Here is a 12,873-nt window from a genome sequence, read left to right as displayed (position 1 = left end):
ATTCTCTAAATGTGAAATCATATGATGACCGAAACAAGTGAGTTGCAGATCTTCGTTTAAAATCTGACAATGAATTGCACAAAGGAGCAACGCAATCAAGTTTGATTTGATTTGGTTTGATTAGATTTATTCACACACACAAAAAAAAATCATAGTTGAAACTTGTTTTTATGTTTGGAAATAAAGTTTTGACGGTTCCATTATTTGGCAATAAAAAGATACGCAAAAGAAGCGTTTAAGAAACTTTGTAACTTGACAACTTTACAACGAAGGTTGTAGAGAAAGATTTACAAAATTGAATTATAAAAACACTGTCTTTACTCTACATTAGATCCAACGTGTATTGCGCCTCTTCACGGAAGTAAAAGACCAGTCTCCAGGATAACACAAATTGCTAGACTCTTCCCATCACCCCATCATTACTCTTTCTCTATCTGTATTTCTCTTTCTATCATTTTACGCTCTTGACAGCCATCACCAGGGTGCAGGAGACCATATCAGTCGAGCCCCACCCTGGTACAGAGGTCACCTACCACTGGAGGATGGGGAACGGTGACGAGATCGTAACCCATGAGCTCTCCGTCAATTACACCTGGCCAGAAGACGGCGTCTACAACATCACCGTAGAGGCCTACAACGACATCAGTCGAGTTATCACCGAGGTACGTGTCGGGAAAAAAAAAGTGATGATGTTTTACATTAACAATGACATTAATCACCTTTATATTTTGATGACGAATATTCTCGTGACTGAGTGGTATATAAAAATTGATTAGCACTTGATGTATAGGAATGATGATATTTGTTTCGTCACAGATGTTGGTGTTTTTATTAATGTGGTTGACATTCAGTTATTTAGCTCTGCATGTTGTTCACCAACTGGAAAAATCACTGGTTTTTTTATATGTTATTTTATCATTACCCATAGTAGTTTATGGCACTGTTTTAAGCGAAGATTTCAACTAACACGTTTATCCTTGATAAGTACAGTACAATACATAACTCTGGTTTGAAAATACATGAAACATGAACATATTTACTACTACATGTATTCACATCATTGTCAGTGTAGCTGTTATCATGCCAAAAGCTTTCACCAGGCAGATAACGTTTTTCTTTCCCTCCGCAGACGTTCATAGTTCTGCAACACACCATCAAAGATTTCGAATGGAAAGACTCGGTTCCAGCCACAACATGGCCACAGTACCCTATCACTCCGAAGAAGTTTGGGGATGAATCTTACATAAACTTCGGAATGTCAGAAGGTTGGTTTTTCAACAGACATACATACAAAAATAAACAAGCAAAGAAACAAACAGACAGACTTGATAATATGATGAACCACTAAACAAGTTACAGCAAACCACTTTTGACAGATTATTGATTCTTTGTTTAGGGATGGTATTTATTTCTTGTCTTCCAAATCGACTTTAATTTTCTCCTCTCTGTTCATATATCCCGATTCGAAATAAGTAATCATGAAGTTTATTTCGTCAAAATTGTAATGTTGTAATTAGTGTCCTCCTTCTGGAGCTCGTAAAATTAATATCCCCCCCCCCCCCCCGTCTGACTTATCATTGGATTGTGACGTCCCATATTCACAAGGGTTAGATATTCATTAATGCCTTATCGAGAAGGGATCTTGCCATCACAGAAAATTAGACCAGATAAATGAATGTGTATGGTGTAATAGACAAGGCTCTGGATTTGTAAACAACAGGTCCTGGGTTCGAATCCCTAGACAAGATGTCCCTCCTGACCAATGTGCATAAATGGGTACCTGGCAACGCTGGGGTAATAATAATAGCAGAGCCTTCTGAGGAGAGCATTTTTAACACAGAAGAGGCTTCTCTGGGTATATGGTTATAATGATAATAAAAGTTATAAGAAATTATGATTATTGCTATGATTGTTAATGTCATCAACATCATTATCATCATTGATTGCTCTCTCAGGAAGCTAGGCATTTGTCATTATCATTTCTTTGTGTGTGAAGACAGCAATGACATATCAACATAGATTTTTATGATTAACAGTGTCCCCAATTGCGTATCAATTACAGGCACAAATGTGACATACGAGGTCACAATAGGGGACGGCATCGTGCCCACGTTCCTCATGAAGCACGACGAGGATTTCAACGTCAGCGCACACATGCCCGGCTACCGCCTCGAAGACCGAATGGCCGTCAGTCACGATGGTGCGTAATGAAACTCTGGTGTTCTAAAAATTTTATTTGTTCAGGACTTTGTTAAAGTCAGAAGATATTACGGAGGAGGTTTAAAGTTAGAAATGCTTTCTTTAATTTGTGACATGTATGAAAACGTTTACATTTCATCGGGTTTTTTTTTTTTGTTTTTTTTTTTGTTTCATTGTTTCTACTTATTGTCATTTTATACAATAAACGAAATAATAATGTAGGGAAAATATTCGGAAAAAAAATTGAATCAAAAAAAAAAAGGCAGCCAGGGACATGATGTACAGTATAATGGCACAGTAACTAGGAAAGCATCTGAATTACAAAGGCTGCGTTTGCTGCATAATTTAAACAGTGATAGCTATCAATTTTTGTTGTTATCTATTATAAACAATCAGAAATCTTTGTTCTGACGTGAGTGTCAGGTGTCAGGTGTATGCACAAGTGCGGTGGTAATATATTGGCCTGAAATTGAAATGTTATTGATGTTCACTTAAGGTTTATATATATATATGTATGTATATATATATATATATATATATATATATATATTAGACGATGTAATTGTTGGCATCAAAATACGGTATATTATATATTTTACATTCATATGGGTAGTTCTCGTTCTATCATTGCTTTCCAAGGGTTATTAACATTGCTGCTATTGTTGTCACAATTACTGTCAGGTTCACAAATCATTCTTTCTATTGTCATATCTATTATCACACCACAGGCTTGACAGGAAGCGTGATTACGATCTACGAATCCATCGGGTACTATCCTGTCTACATCAACGCTTCTAATCGGGTCAGCTGGTCAACTATTAACAGCACGGCCGTCGTCCAAATTGAAATTACCAATTTCCGATTGGTGGAGCCCCCACCACTGAAGTTTGGTGAGACCTCTCTTATTGGTGTGCTCTTTGACACCGGAACTAATTTGACGTTTGAGGGCGAATTTGCGGGAAACACTCTAGACCTCACCAACGCCTCACTCTACTACATGGACGACACAATTGGAGAGGGATATATCTTGATTCCGGCCGATAAGTACGACGATCGCGGATTCTACGACCTATCCCTGACGACCCTGAATCTCGTGAGTGGACCGTACACCGACGTTGTATCCGTGCAAGTCGAGTATGCCATCAAAGATCTTCAGATGTGGGTTTCTGAATTGTACATCATGCCACATGATTCTATTTCAATCGCATTTGATATGAAGATCGGATCAGATCTCACGATGGTTATGGACTTTGACGACGGGAACTCTGAAACGTTCACGAAAATCGAGATGAGGCGAGTCTTGGGTGATCAATACCTAGAGTGGCACTCGTTCGATGTGGCTGCCGACTACAATGTGACGATCAACTGTACGAGTGCGGTCAGCGAAGAGTTGGTCTGGACGTTGATCAAGGTTCAAAATCCTGTCGAGAACGTCGAGATGACGTACCATTCTCCAGGAGTGATTCCTTACCAGGAGGTTGGCACGATGCTTTTCGAGTACGAGTACACGGGAGATCAGAGTACCCCGCCAACAGATGCCAATGTGGCGTATGTATTTACCGACAAGATCAGACCAGTTGAAGATTTCCCAATAGCTGAATCGAACCCAGTCCAGCAGTATATGCCACTGGCAAAGATGGGACCTTATTCTGTCTTCATCAATATCTCAAATTTGGTCAGTTTCATGGTGTTCGAGGCCGACATCGAAATGGAGAAACCGATTCTGGATCTAGAAATCCAGTGCCCTCGACGTCACATTCGAGTAGGCGAACAAGCAGAACTAACGGCCTACATCAGCTGGGGATCCAGAGTCTCTTGGGAATGGGACTTCAAGGACGGAAGTATTGTCAGTATCGACGTTGGCGGAAAGAGAACGCGAAATCACAAGTATCGAGAGCCGGGTACTTACCCTGTAATGGTATCTGCAACAAATCTCCTAGGCACCGAGACGTACTCCATTTCGTCGGACCCGGTGGAGGTACAGCATCCCGTCAAGGGGTTCGAATGGATAGGCAGGCGATTGAACAGACTCTGGGTTGATGATAGGTTCACCAGCATCCCGTTCCATCTGTTTCAGACGAAGGACTTACCCTTCCCTACGTCAGCATCTTACGCAATTGACTGGGGAGATGGCAATGAACTTTCCGAGACATCGCTTACTGAGGATGACGCTGATGGCAATAGACATACAGATTCCATGGATCATATCTTTACAGTCACTCACAAATACTACGAATGGGGGCAGTACAATGTTACAATCAACCTTTGGAATCTCGTCAGTTCAAAAACTCTCGTGTTTCAAATCTTTGTTTACGAGACGATCACACAACTTATGAAAGAGGTTAATTACAACGAATTCATTATCGACAGTGACTACAGTCTAGGGAATGACACGCAGGACGATCAGCAGGGCTACGGAACCCTTTTCAACTACTTCCCATTGGAGTATGCGATTGTCGTGAAAGCAACACATGCATCTGGGACTGACCTCACTTACACTTGGGATTTTGGCGACACCGCGTTTGTCCCTCCTTCAACCACCGAGGCGCCTTCGACTACTTTTGGTACGACCCTGGAACCAACTACTGTCCAAACGACGACAGAGGCGCCAGAAAATTGCACGTTCGTTGTCGAGGAATGGGTTAATAGCGTTGTGACTCGCTTAACCAACAGAGATGCCGAACTTTTACAGTGTTCTGGTGGGTCTATCGTTTTAACTCCACCACCGATTCCATCGACAGCAGTCCCTACTACACCTCCAAACGATACTCCTTCCCCCGAGGTTAACTGCACTGGCGTGGCAAATTGCACACAGCCCACTACGACAACAGTGCCTACGACGACGGCTGGACCCACTCCAACCCCGCATTACACGTCGGATGTGAACTGCACAGCAGGAATAATGAAGAGTCAAGCCTACAACTGTGACAACTACACCGAGTGGGCAAGAAATGAGACTTGGGACTTTGTGTCTAACTTCACAATGTTCATGCGCGTAAACGACACGATATACCTAGATTCATTCATTGACTTACTCGGAGAATGGAATTGTCTCAACGCCGAGGTCCTGACGTGGATTGGGAGATTATTCGTGAGGGAGAATGTCTCACTGGATGTGGATCTATGTCCTGATCCAAAGCCTTCAAAGGCGCCAACAACTGCGCCGACCACTACAGAGGCTCCATCAACCATCCCGCCGACGGCCCCACCTCCCTACGTGGTGCAGACGAAAGAACCATACGCCATCTGGTGGTATGCCCAGCGTGGCGTTTACACGGTCACTCTCAATGTATCCAATCCGGTCCACTGGGTGGTGGTTTCCAAGACAATAGTCATACAGCGAGGTATTGCCGACTTAGTTCTCTCCGATCATGGCCCACGTTCTCGAAACACAACGATAGAGTTCGAGCTCGATACCGGAAACGTGGGAACCGATGCTTGCTATTTTGTTGATTTCCGAGACGTAACTTCAGACATCAATTCCATCGCTTTCTGGGGCCATCGTCAGACTTGTGAAAGCAGATATCCACTGGAATTCAAAGACCCATTCCTGCGATTCGAGGAAGTGAGTAATGTGTATCTTGAAAGCTTATTTTTCAGTGGGCAGGATCCCAACATCACCCTGTATAACGTCTTTCAGACTGTGAATCGATACCGCATTCAAGTGGTTGCTCATAACATGGTGTCCGAACAGACAGTATCAATACCGACTGCTGTCACCAAAGCTCCCTGTTACTACCCAGAAGTCAACGTTCGGGATGAAAACGGCTGTAACCAGTTTTACCCCTTCTGTGATGATGACGGGAACCGCGAATACTTTGCTTCCAAGGATGTCACAGTTTACGGCCGTGTCAAAATCAACTGCACTTCGGTAAAGTACGCCCTCTATACTTGGCGGGCTTTCTCTGTTGATGATAACGATGGAAGCCTGACAGAGATCTACGAACTTGGTGACTCTGTGATGCAAGGTTTTACGCAGCGCGAATTAGCCATCAAGAAGTTCGTCCTCCCCTATGGCCTATATAGCTTTCAGCTCAATGTGTCCATGTACGGAGAACGTGGTGTAGAGAGGTTGGACTCTGTAAAGATTCGCGTGGTTGCCACGCCACTCGTGGCACGAATTGCGGGAGGATCCGAGATACGCATTCGCTGGAACGACAGAATCGTCATCGATGGGCTCTCCGAGACATTCGATCCGGACGTCGACCCCAGCGATAAATCTGGTCTGCGCTTTGTGTGGATGTGCAAACGGCAACATGAGACCTATCAGGTTTGGAATGACGATTACACTGAATTGATACGAGCAGGGACGGCAAAGGCGTCCTACGAACATGAGGCGAATGATTACGGAGGCTGTTTCGGGCGATACGGATTTGATCGAGGAGGATACGGAAGTAAGTATTCGGATCCGTCGTGCTCTATGCCAAATTCATGACCAAGTTAGGGAGATTTTTTGTTAAATGGCTTTCAGAAACATAGAGAGTTTATTCATCTCATACGCCTTAGTTGTACAGGAGAGAGATGCAAAAAAAAAATGATGGTCACTTACTAAAAAGAGAAATGTTTGGTAATTTTTCTTCTTTTTTTTTCAAATAGAGGAAAAGCAGTCTAGATTTACACGCTTTTCTTTCCATATCTAAAGATCATGAGTATTATGTATCATATTATATTCCATCAAAGAAGTATACCTTAATGCGCTAAACTATCGATTTTCTCTTAATAGGTATTCTAAATGATACGGAAGGAGCGTTCACTATAGACACCTTCTACATGCATGAGAAGATGAACTACGAGATCAAAATGATTGTCTTCAAGGGAGATCGTATGGTAGTCGCCACACAGGAACTTCAGGTTGCCAGTGGCAACCCTCCAAAAATGGCGATAAGGTAACTATAGCAACAACGCATCTTACACTGTGCACTCACGTAAACTGCACCATTTCTTTTCCACAATTGATACTAGCAGGCTCTAAAAAACACCATTACGTTAAGACAATACAGTAGTCAGCGTCTGATAACTCTTTCAAATCATTATAATTATTACATTTGCCTTAGTGTCTTTTTCTCCATTAAAAATTAAAAAAACCTAATGCCTATTTTAAAGCTTAAATCCCCTGACCAATGAACCTGTATCATGCTTAACGTGCTTAAGGGTTTAAAATAAAAGTGACATGCATTGTAATTTCCTACAGCTTTCAGTCTCAAAAATTGTACTTTGCCTTGTGATATCCACTACTCTTTAAGGGACTGTATAGTACTGGTTGAGGTGAGGATTCAGCTTGTAACGTTTTGCGAGATAGTTAGAAACCACTCTATGAAATGTTAAAGAGCATACACTTCTAAGGAGAATCAAGGGTTTATTTGATGAAAATCGGTTTTGAAATGACTGAGATATCTAAAAACAAACTAAAACAAAGAGATCGTGGCCTGTCAATCTTATTAGGATCACTTTTTTTTTGATATCTCAGCCTTTTCAAGACCAATTTTTATCAAATAAACGTTGAATACTTCTTGAAATTACATGCTCTCATATTTCATAGGAAGTTTCTCATTATCTCACCCCCCAAAAAAATGTAAACCTGATGTTAGGTCTCGACAAAAACTATACGATCACTTTAAGGTGTTAACATAAAAGTGACATGCTCTGTAATTTCCTACCGCTTTCAGTCTCAAAAATTGTATATTGCCTCCTGACATCTACTACATTTTTATTGCCTGAGAAAACTCACCAGTCCCTGAATGGCTGATGATTACGCTTTCTTTAGTCTCCGAATAGAAGAAGAAAAAACCAAAGGCAATTGAGTGAACCGTGTATCTATTTATTTTGTTAAAGTACTCTAGTGTAGCCGTGTAAACTATACAATGTTCTCTTCTCCTTTCTCCAGCTGTCGTACCAACTGCAAGACGAAGCTCAACCCGACGAGTCGCTTCGCTCTCGAGTCTACCGACTTGGACGCAAGGAAGGGTCAGATTCTATACTATCGGTGAGATCGGCTTATATAATATCTAATCATGTCTCCTTTCATACAGACGATCGCACAGTGATGAGACTCAATTTCGATCCGAGTCTGCCAAGGATTTAGTGGGCAATATTTACCGTAAACTGAGAGGACGATGTATAGTGTGAACATATATATTTTATGTGGTCACAGGACATCACATGTCATAATTCTGTTGACGCTGTTGTTGATATTGTTGTCGTTGTTGTTGTTGTTGTTGTTGTTGTTGTTGTTGAAGATGAAGTATGATATCTTAAATATTTTTGCTGTGACATCAAAATTAGTTGAAAATGGTGCACACGGATCGCAACGGATGCCGAAAATATCTAATAATTACATTTTCAATACATATATACCTTTCATATTTTGACGTTCAAATAATAATGGCTGTGCCAGACATCTTCTCTGTTGTGTCTATGCATTCCCCCTGTCAAGTGTTTCTTGTTTACCGGTAGATTCCAAATTTTGTTTTATTTTGCTCTCATTATTATACTTTGTCGTGTATGAATATCACTGAATTTTAAATGTGATCATTCAAATTGGTGACTTCACAATTCCTGTTTGGTCGAATTCATTTATTCTTCTACCGATAACAACCATTTAAAATACTTCAGATGGGAGATCTACAAGTTGGAATCGAACGGTACGCACGAGGATTTTGTGTTGGTGCCCACGAGCTCGTGGCTGCAGTACGCCGGTACTGGGGACTCGAACGCCAACATTGCAATCGACGCCGGTCCTTTTGAAGACCAGTCAACCTATCGCATCCGAGTCTTCGCAGATCGTACTCCGTCTTTCGAAAACTATGGTAAGTCACATGCAGCGGAGTGCTCACAGCAGCCGTAAATAGTAACCGTGAAACTCTAGCCTAGCCTTTTGTTCTAGAAGTCATTGGTAAACAGTTTAAAATCCAACAAAAAGAATACTTGATTTAATAGGGAAAATATAAGAAAGTTATCAAATGTTAACATTCGTCATATTTCCTCCTAATTGTGATATTTGAAGAAAAAAAAAAAACCTCACGCACATGCAAATCAGATAAGGTAATGACACGATGAGTTGCGATTCACCCTCAACAGGTCTCGCCTCGTACGACTTCATTACGAACGAGCGACCCACCGTCGGCAACTGCTCAATGGTCCCGCCGAACGGCACTGCCCTCGAGACGGAGTTCAACATCGAATGCCAGGACTGGACTGACCCCGACATGCCCCTCAATTACCGCTTCGCCCAGCGCCTCAAGGAATCCGAGTCATGGACCTGGCTCTACAATGGTAAATAATATGTCCTTTCTTTCTTTCTCCTTTTTTTTCTTATCTCTCCGACAGTCATTCCGCCAAACGGACTGCAAATAAATTGTAAGCGTGGTAATGACGTCTGAACTTCTTGATTTGAGATGTAGAATCAATCAGAATGCTAATACAGCCGAAAGTTGGCATACTATAATGTGGCCAAATGAATGGAAGACATTCGGCACCGCATTAGAAAGCTGTAGATATTTTAGGAAAATTAATATCCAGATGTTGTACCACTCTCTACGAATTCGACTTTCTTTACGCAAGACGAGTAAAAAGAAAGAGTAATTTTTTGCACAGAGTAAGTTCCGAGCAGATCATAGGGTTCTACGGTAAACTGTTCCATTCAATGGAATTAGTAAATCTTAACGTCACAATTATGTCATTTAGCCTGTGTTTGGCAATGTACTGCTGGACACTATCATCTCACAACCCCATCCACAAAGAAATATAATTTTTCCAAAAAGATACGAACAAACTTGAGACGTGATGACTGAATATTATCTTTCACCAGTTCTGAAAGGTCTGAGCTGACATTTGTCACTAGATCACGCCGTCTAACACTGTTCTTTAAGTGTATATATTTATTTGTGTGTAAACCTTACTATGATCTTTCTCTCTCTCTCTCTTCAGGTGAGAAATCTTATATGGACACGCCCACTGTTTTCCCTCAGGGATACGAAGAGAATGACTTCCTCGTATTCCTATTGGTTCGAGTGACTGATTACATAGGGTCCTTCTCAGATCTGGAGTTAACTGTAGAGGTAGGTTTTCAATCTTAATCATACTTGACAATGCCTTATATGTAGTCAAGCTACACCATCATCTTTTGTTTTGTTATGATAATGGTGATGATGGCAATTGTTGTTGTAACCATAATGATAATGATAATGATTGCCTTATTGTTACCGTTATTATTATTGCTGCAATTACTGTCATCATTGTCGTCACCATTGTCGTTATGATAATTATTTTCTACTACTTCTATATTATTGCTAGTGTTGTTGATATCAATCTTTTACATTTTTATCATTACGTAAAGCTATATTGATGCACGATTTTACCTCCATGTTACAATATCTTCACGTTACATTATTATCAATTTTGAAGTAATTTCTGTCCTTAAAAGTAAAAAAAAAAAACAAAACTATGACCGTATAGTTTTATACTGCATTGCTTTGTGGAGTTGAAGCATCTCTCTATTTAAAGACCAAAAAGTAATGCGATCCCTGTTATAGTTTGGAAAATACAGTCTTGTTTTCACTCATTTTATTCTCTGCTTTAATAAATACACCATACATAAAGGTTCCTTTATTCTTCGTTTAAAAGTTACAATGCCCCTTTATTATTATCATTATTGTTATTATTATTATCATTAAGCTCTATTTAAATTTCATCCTCGTGATTATCAAACTTCTACGCGTCTTTTGCCCCTTTAAGGTGCGACCGCCAAGTGTGAGCACGTCGGAGCAGATGGAGATGATGCGGAACATGACGGGTGACGACGGGGCGATGGCGGGCGCCATAGCCGCCGGTGACACGTCCACGGCAGCGAACATCATCGCGGCGTGCGCTGGGATGTTGAACGTGGCCTCGTCGACCGCTGCGTCCTCGCCCGTAACAGAGACGTATACAATAGCGACCACCACGTTCGGTGCAGGTGGGTCCTATCATGCCTATACTGCATACATAGTCGTTTGCTTATCTATCGGTTTTGTACTGCCATGATCAATAATTTCATAAAATGAGGTTATGCTCTCGATCTAATTTAACTCAAATGTAGTCATTCACGGCTTAGCGAATACGGTACATTTGTTTCCATAAGTTCTTCGAGAACAATCTATATGCTAAGGGATACTGTAAAAATTTGTATCGTATCACACCGAATAAATAACAACATCAGTGACATACCTATCAATCATTGCAATTGCCTTAATTTCGCTGCTCCCTAGACGTGACCGAGATGACGCCAGAGGAGCAGGCAGCAGCAGCGGCAGCAGCTCAAGAAGCCCTTCAGCAACAACAGCAAGAGGAAGAGAGACAGCGACAGGAAGTGAGTTTCCCGCGCTACATGGTTGCTTGGATACCACGGTCTCCATCCCTGTTGCAGCAAGAAGAGATAAACGAAGAGAGATGTCCTATGTTCCGAACATGCCTAATGTTACTTCCATTCAAATTTAGCCTTAGTGATATCAAATTACTACTCCCTGCCCATAAGGAGGGTCCTTATTTTGACACCCCCCCCCCAGTTGCTTCGATAAAAGATATAGAATTATTGTTGTTCTGACAGTGTCCAATTCTCGACTTGAATTCCATTTACTCATTAACTGTTTGTCATTGAGGTCTTTTATTTTCTAAGTTTCATATTCTTCTGATCTATCTAACATGTAAGCAATACATAATATTCTGCTGTATCCGCCTACCAACTTGTCCTTTTCACAAGTAATTCTACTTAACCTCAAGCTTAAAAAGCGAATGAAAGGTGTTGTGTTCGAGCCCAATGGTGTATAATGCAAAGAAAAGATTGATACTGCTGATGACCTGATCACATTCACTTCTGCTTGTAATAGATGTCGACTTCTCATTTGCAATCGTATTTTTTTTCTGATAATGTTACGAATACTCCCAAGAATATTATACCCCCCCCCCCCCCATAAAAAGAAAGAATTTTTACAATGACGTTAATTCATTTTGCAAAATAACCTCTTGTTTATACACCACCACGCCCTCTCTTCCCATTTACCCACCAGATGCGAGACAGTATGATTACCGCCATGTCACTAGCTATACCTAACACTGTTGGCGCCATGAAACAGCTATCGTCTGCCATGGTAACAGCTACGTCCTCCACCGGGGAAGTGTCCGTCACAGCCGCGGTAAGTCATCCGTACACACGTTACCTCTTTTTCAACAAACGTGAAATGTCATTAAGGTACCATAACTTCAGTAAAATACATTAAACTCCATCAAACGGATAGAGTGAAAAGAGTTTCAGCAATATCATACGGGAAATGACAGATACATACAAAAATATGTTTAAAAATCTGTAGCATCCGTAGTATGTGAGGAGACCATGTCCCCGTCTTGACTGTTTGTACAAAGAAATGTTACAAAATCAGTGTTCTTTGTCAATAGCTACATTCTCTTCCAAGTTAAAAGGCGTCAGAGCTAATCTATTTCTAATCATTAAGAATTTGGTTTTAAGAATACAATCCATTTCCTATCATTTCAGATAATAGTAAGGTAGCTTCATTGAAAATTTGTATAGGCCTACAAATCAGTTAGAGACATATCTATTCATGATATAATTCTATAATTCTTGTCTCCGCTGGGCCATTTTATTCATGTTACATCGCTAATATTGGCTGACTTCACTTATAG

The 12,873-nt window shown here is 40.9% G+C and overlaps 1 protein-coding gene across 1 annotated transcript in view; it reads left to right on the top strand.

Annotated features, from left to right (window-relative positions):
* The window catches only part of LOC140232089 (uncharacterized), a 47,246-nt gene that overhangs the window by 12,362 nt on the left and 22,011 nt on the right, over positions 1 to 12,873 (top strand). The window contains exons 14-25 of the mRNA XM_072312240.1: positions 472 to 662; positions 1,130 to 1,265; positions 2,063 to 2,200; positions 2,928 to 6,593; positions 6,923 to 7,085; positions 8,084 to 8,182; positions 8,812 to 9,005; positions 9,277 to 9,471; positions 10,126 to 10,256; positions 10,933 to 11,152; positions 11,445 to 11,545; positions 12,243 to 12,368. Of these exons, the coding sequence (XP_072168341.1) occupies positions 472 to 662; positions 1,130 to 1,265; positions 2,063 to 2,200; positions 2,928 to 6,593; positions 6,923 to 7,085; positions 8,084 to 8,182; positions 8,812 to 9,005; positions 9,277 to 9,471; positions 10,126 to 10,256; positions 10,933 to 11,152; positions 11,445 to 11,545; positions 12,243 to 12,368 (5,360 nt within the window). The remainder of the gene's footprint in view (positions 1 to 471; positions 663 to 1,129; positions 1,266 to 2,062; positions 2,201 to 2,927; positions 6,594 to 6,922; positions 7,086 to 8,083; positions 8,183 to 8,811; positions 9,006 to 9,276; positions 9,472 to 10,125; positions 10,257 to 10,932; positions 11,153 to 11,444; positions 11,546 to 12,242; positions 12,369 to 12,873) is intronic.

The sequence above is a fragment of the Diadema setosum genome, chromosome 8 (assembly GCF_964275005.1).
Source record: "Diadema setosum chromosome 8, eeDiaSeto1, whole genome shotgun sequence".
Lineage (NCBI taxonomy): Eukaryota > Metazoa > Echinodermata > Echinoidea > Diadematoida > Diadematidae > Diadema > Diadema setosum.
This window is presented reverse-complemented; position numbering and strand designations above follow the sequence as displayed.